General features: G+C 38.3%; 1 protein-coding gene across 3 annotated transcripts in view; it reads right to left on the bottom strand.

Moving 5' to 3' along the window:
- The window catches only part of Ccdc148 (coiled-coil domain containing 148), a 274,276-nt gene that overhangs the window by 5,981 nt on the left and 243,913 nt on the right, over nucleotides 1–24,382 (bottom strand). For all 3 annotated transcript variants that reach the window (XM_048345423.1, XM_048345424.1, XM_048345425.1), the window contains 2 exons: nucleotides 4,113–4,230; nucleotides 1,094–1,234 (listed from right to left, as the gene is read on the bottom strand). In XM_048345423.1, coding sequence (XP_048201380.1) covers nucleotides 1,094–1,234; nucleotides 4,113–4,230 — 259 coding nt within the window. The remainder of the gene's footprint in view (nucleotides 1–1,093; nucleotides 1,235–4,112; nucleotides 4,231–24,382) is intronic.

The raw sequence follows: 24,382 nt of genomic DNA, 5'->3' as shown, positions 1-24,382 counted from the left end.
TTCTTTATTGAAATTCACCCCTAGTAAATTCATCTACTTGAAATCTTGGATGAGTGTAAAGCTCAGAAACTCCCTTTCTGATCTGGTCTCTAATCTTCCAGTCAGGGGTGAGCATTCATTCCTTTCCCTAGATACAGGGGCTCTGAGAGGTGCATTGAAGGGTTGATCTCATCCTCAGGATATACTTCTGTACATGTGACTTCCTCTCCCAACCAAAGTCCTCAGCTCCCTTCCCTGGCAGGACTAGTCTATCTTGTTTTGAGCCTGAGCTACATCTTACACAAAGCAGGATAAAGTATATATTCCAGAAATATTTGTTCAACTAGTAAATAAACATGCTTAACTTTTTGTTCTCTATTGGAATGTCCAGTGCATAGTTGAGAGACTAAAGATTCAGTAAGCAACAGATAACTGAAAATTTCTCATTTTTAAATAAGTATTTAGCTTTGATTTGTAAGCACTAATTTCTTCCTTAAATTTCAGTCACATCAATCCATTCTTAGATCCTCCCATCCACCATCTATCCCTTCATTCTATTCACTTAAAAGATCTTTTTTAAAATCCCCATCTCAGTTCCAGGTACTGTGACTCCTAAGTTTGTAGAATGATTAAATAATCCTCCAATGGTTTTTCCCCAGGAAATGTTATATCTTACCACTGGTTCTCATGCATTATCTTCTATTAATTTTTACTTCTAGATATTTTGTCTCCTCAGCATCAGTACTTGATTACTTAACAGGATTCATGTCACAAATTTAAATATAAGTTCTTAATACCACAGAAAAATATTCAAACTATGAAAAACAACATTAACAACTTTTGAATAGATCTTTACAAAGTTAATTCTTATTGAAAACATAATTTCAATGGTGGATTCAAAACTATTTAATTCCATTGTGACCCATTATCCATTTTATAATCTTAAGAAATAAGCACTCAGTTTATGCTATTACTAAAGAAGTAAAAATCATGCTATTACCTGCTATCTTTAAAGATAAATATTGAAAATAATTTGTCACCCAACACACACTTCCACAGTTCTTCCTACCCCCATCATTGCTTTCATATCTATCATGTGAATTCCCACAATTACCTGTTGTTCATTGTATGTGTTCAATGTGAAGAGTGGCTTTTGAAGAGTAAATTCTTCATCAGTGTCACTGTCTATCCTAGCTTTCCATGCCACTGTATCTGACATCATCCTAACGGGATCAAATTGAGCGATAATAGCAACCTGGAAAAGGAAATATATGACTACTGGGAACAAGGTACAATATAAACAGTTATGGAAAACAGTATACATATTAATGACAACTAAACAAACTTTATTAAGGGCACAACCTAAGTGGCAAGGGCAGAAACAATATTAAAACCAGGTCAGGGGGGCTGGGAATATGGCCTAGTGGCAAGCGTGCTTGCCTCCTATACATGAAGCCCTGGGTTCAATTCCCCAGCACCACATATACAGAAAACAGCCAGAAGTGGCGCTGTGGCTCAAGTGGCAGAGTGCTAGCCTTCAGCAAAAAGAAGCCAGGGACAGTGCTCAGGCCCTGAGTCCAAGCCCCAGGACTGGCAAAAAAATAAAAAATAAAAAAATTTACTAGTATAATATTAAAACCAGGTCAGTTCCACTAAATTACAAAGGAGTTAAAATAAATATCAAACAAACTATCGAAGGTCAGGTTGTTATAATTGTTTGCTAATGGTTAGAGCTCTGGATATAGTTCAGTGGCACGTTCAAAGACCTGGGTTGACCACAAGCACTGAAAAGAAATCAAATGTTACTTGCTAATGATTAAGTCGTCATATCACTCACAGTAAAGCCAAATGTGTTGTGAGTGCTGAAGATGGATAGTTTTCTATTGTATCAGGCAATTAGATTACTAAGGACTACGATCATTTTTCCTCTTTCTACTCCCAAACTGCACAGTCATTTCAACACAAATTTCCTTATCCTGTATGATAATTCAAATCTTCATCTTAATGAAAAGACGCAACTAATTTTGTAAATTATATGCGGCATTTTCAACACCTGCCTGTTAATTCTACAAGAATTATTGTGACATAAATGGCATTTTAATTCCATTTGGAAACTATAATAAAATAACTGGAAGGTAAACCTACTATAATCATTGTAGGTTTCCTCGATAAAGTATCTTAGACTACAATTCTAAACACTGATTACAGATAATGGGTTCTGATATTGCTTTTTCAAAAGACTTATAGATGGAAGAGATTTTATCATAATCAGTATCAAATAATTACACACCATGGCCTTTCATATTTTGTCTGAGTAATAGCAAAGTGATATTTTGAACAAGAATATGTCAGGTGTTTTAACATCAAAAGTCTGAAGTATAAATTATTTGTTAGTGATTAAGCAATTTGAAGTTTGTCAAAGCTAGGATGACCAGAATCCTTATGCTTTGAATTGATGTCTATAATATAATTTCATGAAGAAGACAATGATTGATGAGTTTTCAGTATTTACATTATGTACTTTTACTTAACTAGCCCATCTTGTTTTGAGTCTCACATTTAGCAGCTGTGTGACTTTTTGTAAAGCACTAGGCCTCTGTGAGTCCTCAGTTCTCTCTTCTATAAAAGGGGGATGCTAGTAGTAGTTACTATAGAGTTACTCTTAAGATGAAGCCAGGTGATACCTGAAAGTGTTTAGAAGATGTTCTTGTTTCACCTTCTTGGATTGTACCTACACTATCTCTGTAATCTTATCTGAGTATATTGGAAACCGTGTATACTGGTATTAGAATTAGGAAATTGAGAGGGAATACCAAAATTGAGAGACAAAGGGTAAATTAAGAGAAACAACAACAAAAGCAATACTTGCAAAACTGTATGGTGTAAGGGAACTGAACACCTCAGGGGGGAAAGGGGGAGGGGGGAAGGGGGTATGAGGGACAAGGTAACAAACAGTACAAGAAATGTATCCAATGCCTAACGTATGAAACTGTAACCTCTCTGTACATCAGTTTTATACTAAAAAATTAAAACAACACACACACAAAAAGAATATGTTACACTTAATAAACATAGATTTCAACTTGCATTATTACAAACCCCTAAAGCAAGTACTATTATCACATTTTACAAATGAGGAAATTGGGTCAAGGAAGGTTAATTAAATGTCTTAACTGTACTCTGCTAGTGAATAGCAAACCAAAGCCAACTTGTGAAGGTCACCCAAGGTCAGTTTCTCATCTAAGTTGTTATATGACCTTCATGCACATGGATGGTAAAACAGACAACTGTTTCCTATTGGCTAAGATTTTAGAGTTGGTGAGATCAACCAATCACTTCGGGTTCAGAGTTCTAAAAAATTACCAGTAAAACTATTTCATCACATGTCCCAAATTCTTAAATTATATTTTTGCCATCTACTATCTACTTTTATCTGTTTTGCCAATATTATTAGGCAAAGTAATAGGAGTTTGTGTTTCTTCACAAAAGATACTTTAAGTACTTTTTAATGTGTTTGTTAATGGTGGGATGATTTCCAAACTGAGATTTCTACTCCAAAGTTGGATTTCTTTCTCTACCACATTTTTTTTTTGGTACTCTATAAAACCATTGAGTAGATGAAAGGTTCACCTTACAAGTGGATGCTATTCAGCTAATAATATAAGGTAATGTGGGAATATTTAAACCTTCACAGATTTTTTAAGTCAGCAAACAAGTTATTTTAATATACAGAAACTGAAAATGGTCTACTACAAATCTCACCCTTCCCACGAAGATCACTGTTCCCATTTGGATGTTTTTTTTGTTTTCTGTCTTTTTTTTTTTTTTTTTTTGCCAGTCCTGGGGCTTGAATTCAGGGCTTGAGCACTGTCCCTGGCTTAGTTTTGCTCAAGGCAAGCACTCTACCACTTGAGCCACAGTGCCTCTCCTGGCTTTTTGTATATATGTGGTGCTGAGGCATCAAACCCAAAGCTTCATGTATACGAGGCAAGCACTCTACCACTAGGTCATATTCCCAGCTCTTGGATTTTTATAACAGATTCATGCACTAAACCCCAGCTTGTTCTTAATAATAATGTTATGAAGAGTACATTAAGAGAGAAACAAATAAACCACCTATAAACGTTTCACACCTGCTTCCGGAGGGCTTCTAGTCGCCTAGCTCTCTCCTCTTCTTCATGTGCTTCTTGAAGTGCCACTTCCTTTTTTTCCATCAAACGTCTCTCCAACAATTCTTGTCTATATTTAACCCTTTTTAAACAAAGAGCACACAAGTGAGTTGGGTAAGCAGTATAACTACTGGGGAGAATATATGGGCAGGACGGAGCTGGGTGCAGGACAAAATGCCACTCATAGGTAGCCATACTCTCCTATTTCAATTTTACTTGTTTTTGATTTCCCTATCCAAAAAATGAAAAATGAGTGTGTGCAATTTACAAGTAATTCTATTAACAACCAGAGGAGCACAGCAAGGTCTGTGGTAAACCCTAGTTCATTTCATTCTTCATGGAAGACACTTCATACTTTTAAACCATGGCTGCCACAGCTGCTGATAATCTGCAAGCAATGACCAGCCCACCCTCTGAGTCACAGCTGCAGTCTTTTGATGATGTTTTAAAATAATTTGCATAGTTACAAAGGCTGCATTCCTGATTAAATATAAACATTTTAAGGAGCAAAGTATTAGAAATGACAACAGTATTCTAATATCATTTTGCTTACTAAAATTATATATATAATATAATATATATATGAAACACTGACTGGGTGTGTTAAGAAACTTCAAAAATTACACTTTGACATCTCTAGATGGCAGCATAAACATGACTTTCTTTTCTCAGTAGACTTGCATCCCCCTTAAAATAATCAGATATTAACCCTGACACATCTAAAGTAGCTCTTTAATAACACAGATTTGACCATCTTCTGTCACCTGTTTTAGGGCAGTCTCCATTGCCATCTTCTTGCCCTTTTCATCTCTTACATTATAAAGATGCAATACATCTTTTTCAAAGAAGTAAGCTCCACAGGCTGGGAATGTGGCTTAATGGTAGAGTGCTTGCCTAGTTTGCATGAAGCCCTAGGTTCAATTTCTCAGTACCACAAAAACAGAAAAGGCTGGAAGTGGTGCTGTGTATCAAGTGGTAGAATGCTTGCTAACCCTGAGCAAAAGCTCAGGGTCAGTGCCCTGGCCCTGAGATCAAGCCCCAGGACTGGCCAAAAAAAAAAAAAAGGTAATCGCTTGAGTTCTCTGCTGTCTTCTACCATTACCAGCTTAGATTTAGTTTTCTCTGAGACATCAGTCACAGGGTCTTTTTTCTTAGACCACATACCTACATTTTGACAAAGGTACCATCTCTAGATCCTTCATGTTCTGAGGCTTCATTAAGCACCAGAACTTATGCTAAGTGCTTTGTTTTTTTATTTTTATGAATATTTTTATTATCTTTAAGTAGTTGTATAAAGGAGTTGCCATTCACCAAATCAGTTTATGAACATAGTACATCTTGGTCAATGTCATCCCTTTCAACATTTTCACCTATCTCTCCCGATTTTCCCTCCTTTTACTTTAATTTTAGGATATATATATACATATATATATATATTCTATTTAACAAAGCAGTTTATGTGTATAATGATCTGTGTCACCACCTTAACATCTTCAACCCCTTTTGGCCCACCCTTTCCCTTATATTTCTCAATTCTGTGGTGTATAAAATGAATTCTTGCCTGCATTTTCCTGCCTCTCTGCTTCATTTTTCTCCCCTTCTCCTCTTGTCTTCACCATTCCATCTTGCAAGTGTCCATTTCCTGGTATTAATTTTGTTTATTTAGACTTTACAACAACTATATATTAGGGTACTCTTTTTTGTCCTATTTTACAGAGATCCTAGTTTGCCCCTTTGGGAGCAAAGGCAAATGATACAACTTGTCCAAAGTCTCAGACCCAGTGAGTGACAGTATCAAAAATCAAATCCAAGATGACTTCTCCCAGAGTCCAAGCCTACTCCTTGCTATCCAATCCCTTCCAGCTCTGTCCTTCCCTCCTCTCCCCTTGATCTCTCTTCCCCCCTTCTAAATACCTACCATGCACCAAACCCTTGGCCAGATACTGTGGGCATGTCATCAAGAAGCTTACAGCATAGCACTCAGACAAGTCACATAGAAGACTTCAACATGGTGCCTTAAGAGAGGTCGAAATTCCAGGAATTTGAGAAAGCTTTATGGGAAAAGCAGTATCTGAACTGGGGCTGAAGGATTAGGATTTTGAGTGGCAAAGCATGACAAGAACACAGGAGGGGATGTCTTCTGGGAAGAGAGGGCACATGTGGGGTTTCTGGACAAGGATAAGCAGCTTGTCTCACCCTAGTCACCAAAGGTCATGGGGAAGGGGAAGGTTCTATGTGACAAGAGCAGCACCAAGGATGCACAGGGATGGGGAGGCACAGAGAAGCCACTGGTGGGCTGAGCCTGACAGTCATCTTTTAAGAAGGTATGTTCCTAGGAAGGAATACCTGGTAGCTCAGAAGGCTGGCATCAGAAGAGAAGCACAGGGAAGGAAAACAGGTGGTAGGTGCTCATGGAACAAAAAGCTAGCATGGGATTTAGAAGGAAAACCCCAATTTCCTTTGGAGATCATGGCCATCCTCCAGTTTTTCTTCAACATCATGAGTCAGAACAGTCAGGAAGAATGGATTAAAAGACCCACAGTCCAGAATTCTCCCTCTTGCCCATGCCTCCATGTCACAGAAAGCTCTATTTCTTATTTTCTCCAGTATCACCAAGGCATGACACAACCTCCCTAATGAGGTTCTACTCAATTTAAGCACTGAGTACAATCTAAGTGAACTACTGTGAAGGTTCAATTAAAAGATACCCTGGGACTTAGCAATTACCATATGTTAATTCCTGGAACCTTTGGAAAGTTTCTCTTCCTGTGGGATATATAGGTTGCTTTGTCTGCAACAAAGTTTTTCCCTTCTCTGCTTTGTGGGAAAGTAATAGCTGTTCCTGCTAGGGGAGCTTGCCAGTGAGGAAGAAACTCCAACATACACCAGAGTCATAGTGAAGGGTAACTCACATCTACTTTGGAGCTAGTCTGTTCATTTACTAGATAGTTACTAAGCTAGTCACCAGTCAGAATCAAGCGCTGTACCAAGCACTTGCAGCACAATGGTCAACATGGAGGACTCTCCTGGGAGAACTGACAATCTAATACTAAGAGTGAAATGACTGAGGCAATTATAGTTCAGGGTTGTCTATTCGCTGGTAAGACAGTGGGGTAAAGGCAATTTTGCTAGATTTGAGAGCATCTAAATATGAGACTCAACAAAGTAGCAAAATTTCACCTAGGGAATGAAAAGGTAGGGGTTGCAGGCATGGCTCAGGTGTTAGAGAACCAGCCAATGACCAAAAGTGTCAGGTGCCAAGTTTGGGTACTACTTTCAGACCTTAAATAAAGAAAAGAAAAGATAAAAGATAACACATATGCCAGGCAGAAGAAAAAAATAAGATGTGAAAGTCCAAAGGTGAGAAAGCATGGTGTAGTTGAAGAACTAAAAACGAAGTCAGAGAGACCAAGTACGAACAATGCAAGGTTGATGGGTGCCAAGAACTCAGGATGAGGAGTGAAGATGGGATCATGTCACGGGAACTCTGCAAAAGTGAGAGCTTTTAATCAGAGATATACAATGATCAGAATAAATTTCTCTGTACTATAGAAAATGGGCAGAGCAATTCAGACAGTAGCTGATTGTTTTCTGACCTACGGTAGGAGGGAAATTGCTGGGAGGTCAGAGAAGATAAGAATTTAAAAGATACAAAGGAAATAAAATAAATAAAAAAGGTTAGTTCATCTCATGGGGAGGGAAAGAGAGACAGAACGAATGTAAAGTTTCACTCTGGTATAGTAAACAATGGTGTCTTTCTCTAATACTGGAAGCCTAAAAGAGGAACAGGAAAAAGAAGGATAGAGGTCCGATTTGGACCCAGAACTACCTTCTGAGAGCTGGGCTGGAGAGACAGAGAGGACTGTCATCAAAGGTGTGGAATGGAAGCCACCCACAGGAGCACATGGTGTCATCCAGGATGAGACTGGAAGGTTAGAAGACAAGTAGGCCTAGGAGTGATTTCCAAGAAAATACCAAGTTCAGGGACAATGAAAACTCCTTAGGAACATGCAGGGGTATAAACGACCCTATAGTCCAAAAGAATTGTTGCACATTTTGTATGTACTACACTCAAAGAAGAGTACATAATTGCAAGTGATTGGAAAACACCTTCAAACATAATAACAGGACATCGTGGGTGATCATAGCAAGAGCAGCCAGGAAAGAAATAGCTGAAGAACTAGTGGCATAAAGGAAGTAAGAGAGGGAGCAGAGACACAGGGTAGAGCTGATTACTAGAGGAAGCACAGGGTTGGCCACAGATGAATAAAAGTTAATCTGATGACCTTAAAGACCTGCATAGAAAAATTTAAGGACAGAGGACACACATTCATTCTTCATTTTTACAGATGCTATGGCTTAAACTCAACCTCATTTTAAAAGGAGAAAGTCTTAGTCCTTCTTCTACTCTAGCTGGGAAAAATTCTTTGCCTAAAGAGAAGTGATGCAGAAAAGCTCTTGGGAGAAGGCCAAACACTCACATATTCATAGGGAAAGAAAATAGCAACACAGTAAAGTCAATCATTTGGAAAATTTTCCACATAAATACTTTTAGCCATTTGAGGTAGCAGATTTTCTCCAAATTAAACTGTTGCTATGAAAGTCAATGTCAGGAAGTGGCTAAACTCAATAGTTTTTAAGTTGTGCTCTGAATTCCCAAACAGGAACCTTGCATTCATTTCTCAGTCTATTTTACGCTCCCTGAGTCTACAAAGGTTGAAAGCACTGCAGAAGAGGCAGTTTCCACTTCTCTTGGGGGGAGGAAAAGCATCATATTGTTCAAAAGCAACAGCTGCTGTTGAATTGGCACAGCATTAACAATAACCTGAATAGGAGTTTATTTAAACCTCCAGGCCTGCATAGAGTTGAAGGGACAGTAAGCTTTCATGCAGAAATGGAGCACTGATATCTCATCTGGGAGACTATGCTCTAAGGAGTGGGTCCACAAATGTAGGTGGTTTGAAAAACACCTTGAATGGCTGTACAGCCTCCATTGGCTTCAGTGAAACTCCAGGAAGAAATGAGCAAAATACATTTTGGCTTTCCTGCTATCTGGAGTCACAGGTCATTCCAGTCTCAATAGCTATAGCAACTAATGGTGGAAAGGAGTCCTCAGTAAGAAATAGTGGAAATTCTACAGTTAAGAAGCAGGAGGGAGGAGGAGGAAGAGGAGGAGGGAGAGGGGAGGGAGGAGGAAGAGGAGGAGGGGGAGGGGAGGGGGGGGAGGGGGAGGGAAGGGGGAGGGGGGAGGAGGGAGGGGGAGGGGGAGGGGGAGGGGGAGGGGGAGGAGGAGGGAGGAGGGAGGAGGAGGGGGGGGGGGAGGAGGAGGAGGAGGAGGAGGGGAGGAGGAGGAGGAGGAGGAGTTAGGTAACAAAGCAGCGTAGAGACAACTCTTAAGGTGTGGGTTCCAGGAGGACTGAAAACCTCCAAAATATTTAGGAGAAGTGATTAAAGGTGCTTTATAAACAAACTTACTACTTAGTGTTGAAGTCACAAACTTTCCTACTGAACAGGAAAGCTCTAAACAAGCTCATGCAAGAGGCTTTCCTGCCATAGGGGTTTCAGGGCTAGCATTGTGGGGGATGTGTTTCTGCCTGTTGGAAAATCTTTTTTTTTTTTTTTTTTGGCTCCAATCCACTCACTAGGTGATTCATCCCAGCAAGTAAAAGCACTTCTCCATTTTTCACAGGGTATTGGGACAAGGAACAATGGGTACATCAAAACCAAGGTAGGCCAGGTGCCAGCACCTCTCAAACAAAAGAGGAGAGGGAAGGAAGGGGAAAATGCATGAGCAAATGTTCACCATGCATGGTATAACCCTCTGAGCTACCCATAGCTAGGAACACTCCCACGCCATGGGGATTCTGGTGAGGGCAACAGCAGAGCCCAGTGTCTGCCAATAGTAATGTGAATCCTGACACAAGGCTGTGAGATCCTGGTACAGATGGGCGTGCGTTGGGCAAGAACAAAGAGGACTCAAAGCACATTTGCAGAACCAGAAACAGATGAACCCCTGCCAACCCCAGAGACCATTCTTGCAGTTCAGAGCGCCTACTGGCTCCTTTGTAAGGCTAGTGGAATCCTATTCTTTCACTGATTGTTAATTCACTAAATTAACACATAGTTATTGAAGCACATAGTTTAGTAGATGCCATGCACAGCTCTAGGTACAATGGTAGGGACAAACAATAAAAAGGTTATCACCCTGTTAAGTTGCATAATTCCTGTTTGTTATGTATATGCCAATTTAAATTAATATTTCTGGTAATATGGGTTTCTGAATAAATTATTTGCATCGATTACGACTTCTTAAACTAAAGAGTGGTGTCTGAGATTGTGGTAGATTGTGATGCTGGTTTTCAACTATGACTGCCATTAGAATCACTGAAACATACAACAACAACAACAAAAATCTCCACCACCACCACCACCAACAACAACAACAACAAAAAAACGCTTCAGATGTCAGCATCCTGGGCCCTGCCCTACTAATGACATCAGAATCTGATCATGGGCTGGATTTGGTGACAAGTGGACCAGATGGTGCTATTAAGCAAGCAGCCTACATGGGGGATCAAAGTTTCACAACTCAGTGTTTCTCAAACTTTAGCTTACATCAGAGTCACCTGGAGGATGACACTTCCAGAGTCTCTGATTCCATCGCAGTGAGTGGGGCCCAAAACATCTACATTTCTAACAATGTTCCATGCAATGCTGCTGCATCACACATTAGAGGGCCCTGCTTGACCATTGTGATCCAGACAAAATTAGGTACACATTACTGCCTAGACATACTCATTTTGTTTGAGTACTGAACATCACAGTTACATGCCTCTGAACTGACCCCAGCTAGAAATTCCAGCTTGGTGTTGTTGACATTCAACAGTAAAGCATCTTTCAACCCTGTCCTTCCCTTCCCCTCTTCCTGCTCTCCCAAAAGTGGCCAAAAGTATATGAATGGCAGGTCCTCTGAGTGACCACTGCCCTTTTAGGCTTGGCTTAGAGCAGAGGCTGGACAGCTGTACCAATGGCTGTTACTGAACCTCTTTCCTTCTGATGGACAAACACCACTGAGAATCTTGATGACAGTTGAAAACCTCAGGCTTTTGGCTCATATTTAGAGTCAGAAAAATCAAACAGGAGGTCACTCAAAGGCATCTTGGGCTTATAAAAAGTATGAGCCACTTTTTTTGTAATAGTTTTTGCAGCCAGGAGGTAGAAGCTATATTTTATTACACTGGAAGCAAAAACCCATAAATGGGAGTGAAGTACATTTGTTGTTGGTTGCAGTCAGTTCCAAGCCTGCTGCCTGAGTTCACCTGAGATGAAGGTAGAGATATAAAAATGCAGAGACTATACAACAAGAACTTGAGAGAATCCAGAGCTGTAAAGCTGAACTATTCCTAGCCTTTTCCACTTGCTATCCGACTTTCCTAGACTATTCATTGTAAACATTTCACATGTGATATAGGCAATATAAGGTGTTTTATCTTCAGATATTTAACTGTCATCTACAAATAAATAATAATAAAAGGTAACCAAAATGTATTTTAATCTCATACACAAGCAACACTGCTGATGATAAATGCCTAGCCTCTGGATGACACACTCCACCTGACTCCACTTTTGGTTGGTCCTTTCAATAGTTTTTAGAATTGGAAAGCAGTTTCTCTAAGGTGACACTACTCTATTGTGGTCCCTGGGAACAGAGAGTACCTGTGAAGAGGAGGCTTCTTTAGTCCCTAGTGACAATTCTAGAAAAGTTTACTCACTTACTTCATGAATTTATTTGCTATTAGGACTTCTTTTGATAACTCTTGCCTATTTTCGGATTGGATTTCTTTTGTTGTTTAAAGTTTGAGCACTCTACAAATTCTACATATTAAGCTTCTGTTCAATAAGTTGATTACAAAGATTTTCTCCCATCCTGTGTGTTGTCTTTTCATTCAGATAACTATTTCCTTTGATGGAAGTTTTTAAATTTGCTGCAACCCACTGAATCCATCTGGTTCTGGGCTTTTCTTAGTTGAGAGACTATTACTGCTTTAACATCATTGTTCATCATTGATCTATTTATATGGTTTATATCCTCTTGGTTAATCGGTCATATGTGTATAAATTTATCCATTTCTTCTAAAATTTCCAATGTACTAGAATGTAAGTTTTCCAAGTATTAATCATCTTTTGAATTTCATTGTCATTTGTTATGATTATCCCCCCTTTTCCTCTCTATTCTTAGTAATGTGGTTAGTTTGGTAAGTAGTAATTTGGTTAGTTTGCTTAAGAGTTTGTGGATCTTCCTTATATTTTTAAAGAACAAACTCATCATTTCATTATTTGTATTGTGTTTTTAAATTTAATTTTATTGTCAAGGTGATGTAAAGAGAGGTTACACTTACATATGTAAGGTAGTGAGTACATTTCTTGTCAAACTTGTTACCCCCCCCTCATTTTTTCCCACTTTCCTTCCCCACACCCCCCCCCCAAATTGTACAATTAATTTCCAACATACCGTCTTATGAGTATTGCTGTCGTGATCTTGGTTTTCTTTTGTCTTTTCCTTTTGGTACTAGGAATCAAACCTAAGACATTGCACTTGCTAGGCCAGTGCTTTGCCATTGAGCTATGTTCTAGCCCTGAAAAGATTTTTATTAAGTCTTTCTACTACTAATTTCAGGTTTGGTTTAATCTAATGGTACACCATTATATTTTAGTTTTTATGAGTTTTGAATATAGGAGATCATACTATAAACTTTCCTCTGCCCCTTCTGAGTCCCGAAGGTGTTGGTAATGGAGGTGGTACTGTGGCTCAAGGGGTAGAATGTAGCCTTGAGCTGAAGAGCTCAGGGACAGCGCCCAGGCCCTAGAGTTCAAGCCCCACAACTGACAAAAACAAAAACAAAAAACCAAAGGTTTTGGTAATCTGTGTGTTCATATCCACTTGATCTTAGGAATTTTTATTCCTCCTCCATTATTGGTTTAATGACTTACTAATAATCTAAAATTATATGGTTTAATTTCTAAATGTATGAATATTTTATATAGTTTCTTTTGCTAGTGATTGCTAGTTTCATTCTGTCTGGTAAAACAACAAAAGGTTATTTAAATTTTCTTGTTAAAAGTTTATTTAGGTTCTAAAATGATCTGTTTTGGATAAAACTCCATGGGCTTCTGAGAAGAACATGCATGCTGCTGTTGTTAGACTGTTCTATGCATGTCTGTTATGTCCATTTCGTCTGTAGTGTCATTCGATTCTAAATTTCTTTATTGACTTTTTGGTCTATACATCCTATCTATTGGTGAGAGGACAGTTATCCACTTTTATTTTGTTGGAGTCTATCTGTGATTTTATGTCTAGAAATGTTTGATTAGTGAAGTTCAGAGCACCAACATTTGGTTCATTGATGTTAACAATTATTACTCTCTCGACAGATTGCTCCCCTTATTAGTATGAAGTAGCCTTTGTCTCTTATAACTTATTTGGTTTGAAATCGGCTTCATCAGATATAAGTATAGGTCCTCCTGCTTGTTTGGAGGGCACTATTGGCTTGGAAAATCTTTTTGCATTTTTTCACTGTAAGTCTGTGTTTGTCTTTGCTCTAGATGTGCATTTCTTGTAAGCAAAGAATGGTGGGGTCTTGTTTCCTAATCTAACACCCAGTCTGTGTATTTTGACTGGAGAATAAAAACCTTTCTTATTCAGAGTCATTGCTGAAATTATGCAATAATTTTTGTTTTTATAGTAATTTATTCTTTCCTAATTATCGCTTGCTTATTTACTCCTCCAGTGAGCTACTCTGTATTCTTTCTTTCCTGTATTTTCATTGTTATGTGTATCTTCATTTTCTGTATGTAAGACTGCTTTGCCATATTCTGCAATGCTAAGTTAATAGCTACAAATTCTTTTAGTTTTACATGTCAGGTTTTTAAATTTCTCCTTCAAATATGAATGACAACTTTGCTGCATCAGTAATCTGAGTTGGCAGCTATTTTTCTTTCAGGGCTTGAAAGCATTATTTCATACCCTCTTTGCCTTTGCTTTTAAAGTTTCTGTTGAGAAACTTGCTACTACACTGAGCATTTGCCTTTATAGATTACCTGGCACTTTTCTCTTTCAGCTTTTATGTTCTTTTTTTCTGTAAAATACTAGCAATGAAGAACTTCACTCTGGTTGCCAGTCTCAGTGTTTACAGACTACACCACCCTGTGAGAGGGAAGAAGCAAGGGGATATTACGTGATCCCAGGGGCCTGGGCTCTGAGCTTTCTGAACAGACACCTGCAGTTAGTTGGCTGGAGGGCAAGCACAATGCCACTCACAGTTTTGGTGTTTTGTTTTTAGCAATTTTTCACTCAGGCAGTGGGACTTGTTCTTGCCAGGGTTGATAGGGCCACTGATCTGTTCACTGCCTGAGCTCCCTACTGAATAAACTCGTATGCAGGTCTACATCAGATTCTCTCCTTTTCCATGGCCACTTCTGAGGCTTATCTCTCATCCAGACTCAGTGGCAAGGTGTTCCAAGGCTCCCTAAGCCATGGTTGTCCCTTGTTTTCAAGTCTCCAGAGTAGATCAGTCTCTTTCGGTAGGCTCCCTCTCAACATAGCACCTCACTATGGCTCTCTGAGAAAAGGAGAGTGAAAATGTGTTTCTTATTCAAGGCTAATCCATCACATTGGTATGACCTCTTATTCCAAATCCCCACACTAGGTTTAGTGTGTGAGGGAAGTATGGGTTGACCCCATAGGTAATTCTATGTACTGATGCCAAGGGCACCTAGCTTGCCTTATCGAAGCTTCACACTCTCCTCTCTCACAGGGCATAGAAATGGGGCTGTACTTGCAAAACTGTTTGGTCTAAGTGAACTGAACACCTCATGGGGGGAAAGGGAAAGGGGGAGGAGGGAGGGAGGTATGAGGGACGAGGTAACAAACAGTACAAGTAATGTATCCAATGCCTAACGTATGTAACTGTAACCTCTCTGTACATCAGTTTGATAATAAAAATTTGAAAGAAAAAAAAGAAATGGGGCTGCAGACTGTTTCCAATTTACCCTGTTGTCTTCCTATTTCTCTATTTTTAGCTGCTCTGTCTGTGGTTCCTGGTTCTGATGTTCTTCCCTCTTGTGGATATAGTACTGTTTGTAACATAATCATTCAAGGAGCTGAAGGAGAAGGTGAATCACTGGAGAACAAAAATGACTCTGGTTTCTTCAGACAAACAGAAGCCATGAATGCCAAAAGCAAAATTAACTCACAACATCCACAATGCAGACTTTTTAGGGTTACGATTTTTTGAGTACCATCATGGGCATGAACGATAGGATGGTTTTCAGGAATTATTTATGCTGAACTGAAAGGTAAAATGTTATCTAAGAAGAGCAGCATTTATTTGCTTAATTGCTTCTATACATTGACTTATTTAATAATTGTATAGGAAAGCACCATATGCAAACATGTATAACAGTCATACTTCAGCACACACACAAAAAAAACAAATTTCAGAGTAATTAGAAGCACTAATCAAAGGCTCTGCCTTTGTAGACACAGAAGCTATCACTTGCCATATGAGTTCACTGAGATATTATGTCTGCCATTTGACACAAATTAGGTAATTTGCACAGTGACTCTTGAACTCATAGATGGTTAGTGGTTAATACAGTTTAGCTTTTTCAATTAATGTATATTATACTTTAAAAATCTTTAAGAACCTAAATGATTATTTAGTGATGTTAACTAAGGAAGCTCAGGTTTAGGGTTTAACTTACAATAGCAAAAGCTTTCAAGAATTTTTTAATTCCACTTAAGTTTGTAAAGAAAAAGAAACTTGTTGTTTCCTTTTTATTTTTTGTTTTGTGCAAGTATTAGGGCTTGAACTCAGAGCCTGGGGACTGTTCCTTAGCTATTTTATTGAAGGCTAATTCTCTACCACTTGAGCCTCAGCTCTATTTCTGGGTTTTTGCTGGTTTATTAGCAATAAGAGTTTCATAGACATTCTTGCCTGGGGTGGTTTTGAACCATGGTCCTCTGATCTCACCCTCCAGAGTGAGGAGCCACCAGGACCTGGTAAGAAATGTTTTCAAAGGTAAGAAAATACTAAGCATGTGTGTTTATGTTTATTCGAGGGTTAAAAATTAATTCTCAAAAGGTATATAAATTTCTGGAGTCAAATTTTTCAAAGAGGGCTGGGGATATGGCCTAGTGGCAAGAGAGCTTGCCTCGTATACATCAGGCCCTGGGTTCAATTCCCCAGCACCACATATACAGAAAATGGCCAGAAGTGGCGCTGTGGCTCAAGTGGCAGAGTGCTAGCCTTGAGCAAAAGGAAGCCAGGGACAGTGTTCAGGCCCTGAGTTCAAGGCCCAGGACTGGCAAAAAAAAAAAAAAAAATTTTTTTTTTCAAAGAGAACCTTCTCAGGATCACAAATACTGAACAAAGCATTGTGCATAATATGTTTACAAAGTGTTAATAAAACAGACCACCATGTTGTAAGATCATAACAGTCTGGGTTTTTTTTTTTAATCCATTTTAACTTCTATTTACTGTGAGAGATGGCATTAATGCCCATCCTTGCCCATTTTTGGGAGGTAGACATTGTCTAGTTATGTCTTAACTGTTTCTCTTGTTCACAATAGTGGTGGGTGGAGTGGCACAGAACATGAAAGCAAGCATAGTCCTCTCCCTCAAGCAAATAATTTACGTAAGTAATAGTAATAAAACTTGGTTTCTCTAATACTGCTTGCAAAGCCCTCTTACATTCTTTCTTCCTTCTCAGGTCTCTCAAAACTTTTATAGACACCAAACATCAAAAGGACCCAAGATTTTTTTCAGTGATTCAGCTGCCCAAGGCAATGAAGTCAACCTTGATTTTCTTTCAGTCTAAAAAATGATCAGCAAAGAGGCTTTGCAAACAGCTTCTTTAACATTTGATGTAAAGGAAACAAAAATCAGTGTAACAGAATGGTTACTTTCATAAACACCTTTGGGGTTTTTGTTTTCTTTCATTTCACTTCCTTTTTTTTTAAAGTAACCTTTTTAACCTCCCCTCTAAGAACATGATAAACTGTTTTCTTTAGTAGAATGTGTTGGTTAGACATTCAAAATATGCTTTTAAAAAACTATCATAATAATTTATATTTTGGGTCTGTGGGGTTTTGTGTGTGTGTGTGTGTGTGTGTGTGTGTGTGTGTGTGTGTGTGTGTGTCTAGTGTTTTCCCCTTGGATCTCTTGGAAGCTGACTTACTCCAGCTATCGTTGAGTTCAACCAGCTTTTTAATTGACTCACACAGCAGACTCAGTATCAAGATCAAGCCTTTGGGACTGAGCCCTAGACTCATTGTCACTTTTTTTTTTCTTTAAAGACAGATAACTCCATAAAAAATACACCCAGATTCACAGAAAGTGAGCCTTGCTGTTTATATTTTTTTCTTGCTGTTTATATTTCCAGGGAGAAGACTCTTCCCCAGAGCTCTGGGGTGTATTCCTCCATATTTTCTGGTAAGGTGCCAAAGTTGGCATTTTGACCAAGAGAGATTTGTATAGCTCTTTCCTAATGCCAAGCACATGTGCTTGAAAACAGTATTCTCAATTCAGCAGAGAAGGAGCCAAATCTATGGAAAAAGGTAATAAACAACAGGGATGCACATAATTTACAAATAATACCTAGATCACTGAGCCTCATCTTCTATTATAAGGATATATGCATTGATATGTTCTCAGTCATGTTTAGGTAGGAATGGAAATAAATCTTCAGAAACCCTGTATCTTTCTTTTCTACATGAAGCAAGAGACACCCACAACCATCTTTCACCAGACATCTCTTTAGTCACCTCTCAAAGGACATGGAGAAATTTCTGGAGAACAGGAAATTAGAGAAGTATCATGAAATGGGGTTCTAACTAATCACAATATTTAAAATTCCATAGTATATCCTACCCACAATTAAACCACTAACTTGAGAGTAGCTGGAGGAAAAATATCCAAGGGGAAGCAGGGGAGGGTTTCTTAAGTTTTTGGAGTGAACAAATAGCTGCCTAACATTTACAAATTTTTATTTCAATAAATGCTATACTAGCCCAACACTGGTCAATTTCAACAGAGTTGACAAAGGCCACTAAAAGAAGGGCTCTGTATATATCAACACAGAGAGTAAAGCAATGGTGTGAGAAACTCCCTAAAGGAAAAGCACTGTCTCCCATCCTAAGGAGTCCTCTGATCAGGCCCAGAGGACAGGGATTGGCTCTCCACTTGGAGCCATGTCTTGACACTATAAGCAGTAAGCATGCTGGAAGCTTATTTCATCTACCTTTTTAAAAGAGCTAAGTCTTACTATATATATCAGGCTGGCCTCAGATTTTACTCTGTAGCTCATGCTGACCTAAAACTCACAGTCCTCTTACCAAAGCCTCCTGAGTGTTGACATTAAAGATGTGAACCACTATTTGGCGTTAGTCCACATTAAGCTGAAAAAAAGTTATTATTAATTATTAATGGTACCCCTTAAAATTAGGTTGCTTACTCTGACCTAAGCTACTAGGTAATTAGTGCTGTTGTCTTTGTAGGAATAAAGAAGGGTATTTTATTTTTTCCTAAAGCTGTAAGTTAGTGTCTATATGACTTTAGTTTCTTAGAGGCATAGTCAACCTTGTCATGTATATGAAAAGGCAACTCACATATCTAAGTGACTCTGTATTGCAGTCTTTGTCTTCTCCCAGATGTTTTAACTCCTATCTGTCAGATCCTGTCAGATCCTTCAAGAGACAAGAATACTCCCTAAAGCCCCCTTCTGAATATACATCTTCCTGATTTCATGTCTCTGCTTTGTCTGATGATTGTCACATCAAGAAATCTATCTTCTGCCCAGGTTCTTGGCTTTGAAAATAATTTTACCATTTGCTCACACACAATATTATATATATATATATATGTACATATACACACATATGTATATATACTATGTATAACATATGTATGTGTATATATGCATGTATAAATTTTTTTCAAGGAGAAATACCTTGCTGAGATTGCCTCAATTCGATGCTTTAGCCTGTTCACATACAGATATCAGTGTAATTGTAGACAGTCTTTCTGCAATAAGTCCAACTGAAATATACCAGAGGATGGTCCATTCTGAACCCATCCAACATAAAATCCAGATGAAAGTCTTAGGAAGCTGGAATTTTTGGAGCACTGCTTAGATTAACTTGCACCAAAAATTTCCAATGTAAAAACAAAAGAAAAGCCTCAATATCCTTGTTCTTTTAGAAACACTTAGAACTTTCAAACCATCTCAATCAAGCTAGTAATGATAATTCTTCATCTGTGAGATCTGGAAGAGCTATAAAGAATAAAAAGCTACATATTTTGACAAAATGATACATTTTTCTCCAAGTGTGTTTGATTGAAACCTGTGGACTTTTCCTCTTCAATAATAAAAACAAGCATATTTGACTACATAAAGTGTTTATAGGAACACTTACATACACATACTCATTAGGTTCATGTGAAATGTCTTATGTTTTGAAAATCATCTATTTGTATAAATGCATACAATTTTAAAGGTATCACATATACATTATCAGGCCAGAGTCACCATAAACTTATTTATTACTCAACTAATATTTAAAATGCCTTAATATACTCCTGAATGAATATAAAGCAAATCCAAACTGGGCACTGGTGGAACATGCCTGTGATCCTAGCTATTCAAGAGCTTGAGCTCCGAGGATTGTGGTTCTAAGCCAGCCCAGGCAGGAGAGTTTTGAGACACATGTGCACGCACCACACACATACACACACAGAGCCAGAGGTAGACCTGTTGCTCAAGTAGTAGAGTGCTAGATTTGAGAAAGAAAAAAAAAACTTCAGAGACAGTACCCAGGGCCCAACCCAAGTATAGGCATGAGGAGAGAGAGAGAGAGAGAGAGAGAGAGAGAGAGAGAGAGAGAGAGAGAGAGAGAGAGAGAGAGAGAGACTGTAATCTTTTTACTTTAATTAGGATTTATACTCCACCTGCTTCTATACAAGATTTGAAATTATGCATATATAATGTATAATATATAGTAGCAATATTATATATATATATATATATGCAAGGTTAAAAATCAAAGATATAAAGTCAAATGCAAGGAGTGGATGTTCCCAAAGCAGCTGACACAGTTAATTGTCCCAGCTGGGCCCTGAATTTGCTTCTCAGAGGAGTTAGCACTTGCTCCCCAGGTGCGACCCCAAGCACAGAGGTGTTTCCAGCCCTGTTTTATGAGCAGGGGACATGGATTAGTTAATACTGTATTACTCAGAAACCAGCTGCACTGGAATCTTCAATTATGCCTATTTTTAAAACACAGTTTCTCAATCCTAGGTTCTGTAATCTGTATTTCACATATTCACCAAGTAATAATTTTGCTTTCTAAAATTTTGAAACCACTGCCTTTCTAGGATTGGTGCTATGGTATAGAAAACCCAGTATCATGGAGATAAGAAAATTGTTCTACTGAACAGTCCATTGACTGCTACTTTATTTCTTACTACTTTTGCACTGTGCCTTCTAGGCTTTCCAATATCTAGTCCAAAGTTCACATTATTTTTACTTTATTTGGCCTTGTGTATATGCCCTTTCTGATTATAGTATAATTCTCTCTCCAGTATCCTATCTGCATCCTGCTCATATACTCTTTATATTTTCATACCATGGACTCCTGAGAGTTGTGTTGTCCTATTACCTAAGGTATTCTGATAAGTCTACAAGTGCTACAATTGCTGCTGTCTTGTTTGGGATCCATTCACCTCATTTTGGTCCTGGGCATGTGTGAAGTCCTCCCTCCACCAATGCCCCATATGAATCTATATAGGAGAATTTATCTGTTATACTTTGCGTTCTCTCTCTCTCTCTCTCTCTCTCTCTCTCTGTGTGTGTGTGTGTGCGCGTGTGTGTGTATGTGTGTGTATATGTGTGTGTGTGTATGTGTGTGTGTGTGTGTGTGTTGGTCTTGGGGTTTGAACCCCGGGGGCTGGGCTCTGTCTCTGAGCTTTTTTACTCAAGGCTACCACTTGAGTTATAGCTTCACTTCTAGCTTTAAAAAAAAATTTTTTGGTGGTTGTGGTGGTGGTGGTAGTCATGGGGAGCTCAGACACTGTCCCTGAGCCCTTTTGCTTAAGGGTAGCACTCTACCTCTTGGAGCCATAGCTCCACTTCCAACTTCTAGCTTTTTAGAGGTTAATTGGAGATATGAGTCCCACAAGCTTCCCTGTCCAGGCTGGCTTTGAATCTCAATCCTCAAATCTCAGCCTCCTGTGTAGTTTAGGATTACAGATGTTAGCTCCCAGTTCCCAGCTCCCAGTTTATGCTGTGTTTTCTAATGCTGTTTCCAGTTCACTGGCTTTATTGGCTTATCCTCCATATTTGAAGTATGTGGATTTTGTTTTTCTACTCTCCAAGTGCTCACAGACACAGTTTACTGTATTTGTCATTTTCCATTTTCCCCAATATATTCATTGACTTATATTATTGTCTTCAGAGGTGCTTTCATAATTGGCAATTTTGCATAAAGGTACTCTACACTAAAGTTATCAATTTCCACACTAAAATTATCAACCCTCCAGTTATATGTCTGAGGATTCATCATCATTTAGCATTCATTTGCCACCAAGTAATTTTGTTTTTTTATATTTGCTGCTATTCCCAGAAAACTTCTCCCTTTTCTGTTAATATTGTTTATAATATCAATAGCCTCTAGCTTCTGTTTTCTTTACTTTCCTTTTAAAAAATTTCTAAGACATCTATCAAAAAATATTCACTCCACTAAGTTCTGATGGCTCATGACTGTAATCCTAGTTATTCGGGAGGCTAAGATGTGAAGATTGTGGTTCAAAGCCAGCTTGAGCAAGAAATTTCATAAGACTCAAATCTCCAGTTAACCAATAGAAAGCTGGAAGTGGAACTGTGGCTCAAGTAGTAGAGTGCCAGTCTTGAGCCAAAAAAAAGACAGCGTCAAAGCCCTCAATTTAACAAAATCAACAAATATTCATTCCATTTTTGAGAATTTTTCATCCCTAGTTAAGACAACGCAGAAAACTATTTTAAAAAGATAATACTTAGCACATCCTGAGAGTTTTCTGTTTACTTTGCTCCCAAAGATATCTGCCTCAACAAGAAGAAAGATGGAAACACAAACTCCACACCCAGCCTCACCAAACTACTACTATACAAAACTCTGTTTCCAGGACAACTTCCACCTGCCTTCAGAATCACTGTACAAGCCAGGGCAAGGGCCAAGGGTCTGTTGGATGTAGGAAGGCCTAGGACTTTACTTCCTGTTTTTAGTAAAATTCACTGGTGGAGGCAGCCCAGAGAATGTGAAATGTCAGATCTGCTTACAGGCAATTCCACATGATGCACAGAGAATCAGAATGATCTTCTCGTGAGACTTAGCCATATGATTTATTTCTTCTTCCTGGGTACTTGTAAACTTAGTTACACACCATAGCCACCTCATGTCAACTGGGGGAACCAACTGTCAAAGTTCAGGATCTTTGAGGGCTAGTTGGTAAATACAGCAATCATACATTAAAATATAAACATATAATGAAAGATTATATTAAAATAAATATAATGAATACATGAAACTTATCTCTTCCTAGATATCTTAATATGTTTTACGTTTATCGATGCTTTTGAGGTTATGTCTGTATACCTAAACATAATGTTGCACAATCATACATCTTTTCCCAACTCCGTGTTCAATGACATCATCTTGCAAGTTGACCTTGGATATGGTGGAGATATTTGTGCCTTAGAAACCAGCATATACTACAGTTCAGGTCCTAACCTGAATGCCTCCTCCTACCCACAGCCAATTGTTAAGTGCATGATTGGCTATAAACCCATTGAGCATTAAGATGGAAACCACAAAATTACAATCTAATTATGGGTTAAATTTCTCAGATTTACTATCTTCTTGCCTCTACATAATCTTTCCTTTTAGTGTAGTCAAGCACAAATCCAGTCAAAGAATGTGCAAAGATGACTCAATCTAATAACCACCCTGAGAAAGGTTCACATTAACTTGTTTATCATCCTTATTCTGTAAGCCAAGACAGAAATCCTTTCACATAAATTTAATTTCCTCTGCTCATTGTCCTTGTTCTTTTACAAACTATGTTGTATTGAACTTTACTTTGTACATATGTGTTTAGACCTCTGTGTGTGTGTGTGTGTGTGTGTGTGTGTGTGTGTGTGTGTACACATACCTATATGTTCTAGGGAGAAGCTGCATAATTACTTTGAGTTAACTAGTTTTCAATTGAAATAACTTCAAGTCCAGCTTGATATCTACTAAAATGCTAGGAAGAAAGATCATTAAATGTCTTAAAATAAATATTTGAATCCTTAAGAAGTAATTCAGGAGGAGACAAGCAAACATTAAAGGATCAGAACACTGACTAGGGAAATCTAAAGAAAGAAAGACTCCTTTACATGGCAGTGATAAGACTAATGGGAAACTGCAAGTGATCCTGAAGAATGATTGGGACTTTGATACAGAGGAGTCATTGTTCTCTGTTTCCACTCAGGAGAAGTCAAGAGGGACTCAACTTACAGCATTTCATCAAAAGAACTTTAGATGGATTCAGTAAGAGAAAATTGTCTTAAGATATTTCCTCCCTAAGACATTTTTAATCAACTATTTTAATCAATGGTCCTGTTGAAGCTTAATTTGAAGGTAGGGAGTATTATTACTGAAAAGTCACCAGAAAATACAGTCAATAGAAGATAGGATGGTTGAATTTCCCCAACATATAGATAGGAAGTCCAGCTTTGTAGATATTCTCCAAATCTCTAAGCTTAAGTAAAGATCATATGTACTAAGGCTTCCCAAAGTAAGAGATATGTATAACTATGAGATAAGGCTATAACTACATAAGATATATGATACTGAATAAAACCAAAGAAACAGCCTGATAACATTCTGTTTCTGATGGTGTCCCTAAGGTCATTTTGTGGGAGAGTCTGGCAAGGCTGCACATAACTTCCTTACCCTAATGATGCGCAGGTCCACTCATATGCCTAATACAATTTCAAATCCACTTATGCATTAATATGTGCAATCTCCACTGATAATTGTATTTGTATTTTTACCGCTACTCTAATGGTAGATATAGTTTCCACATAACGTTCTTCTAGGATCCTGGAATTTGTTAAAATCACTATGTATATATTATTAATAAATTACTATACAATTT

The sequence above is a fragment of the Perognathus longimembris genome, chromosome 4 (assembly GCF_023159225.1).
Source record: "Perognathus longimembris pacificus isolate PPM17 chromosome 4, ASM2315922v1, whole genome shotgun sequence".
NCBI classification, from domain to species: domain Eukaryota; kingdom Metazoa; phylum Chordata; class Mammalia; order Rodentia; family Heteromyidae; genus Perognathus; species Perognathus longimembris.
This window is presented reverse-complemented; position numbering and strand designations above follow the sequence as displayed.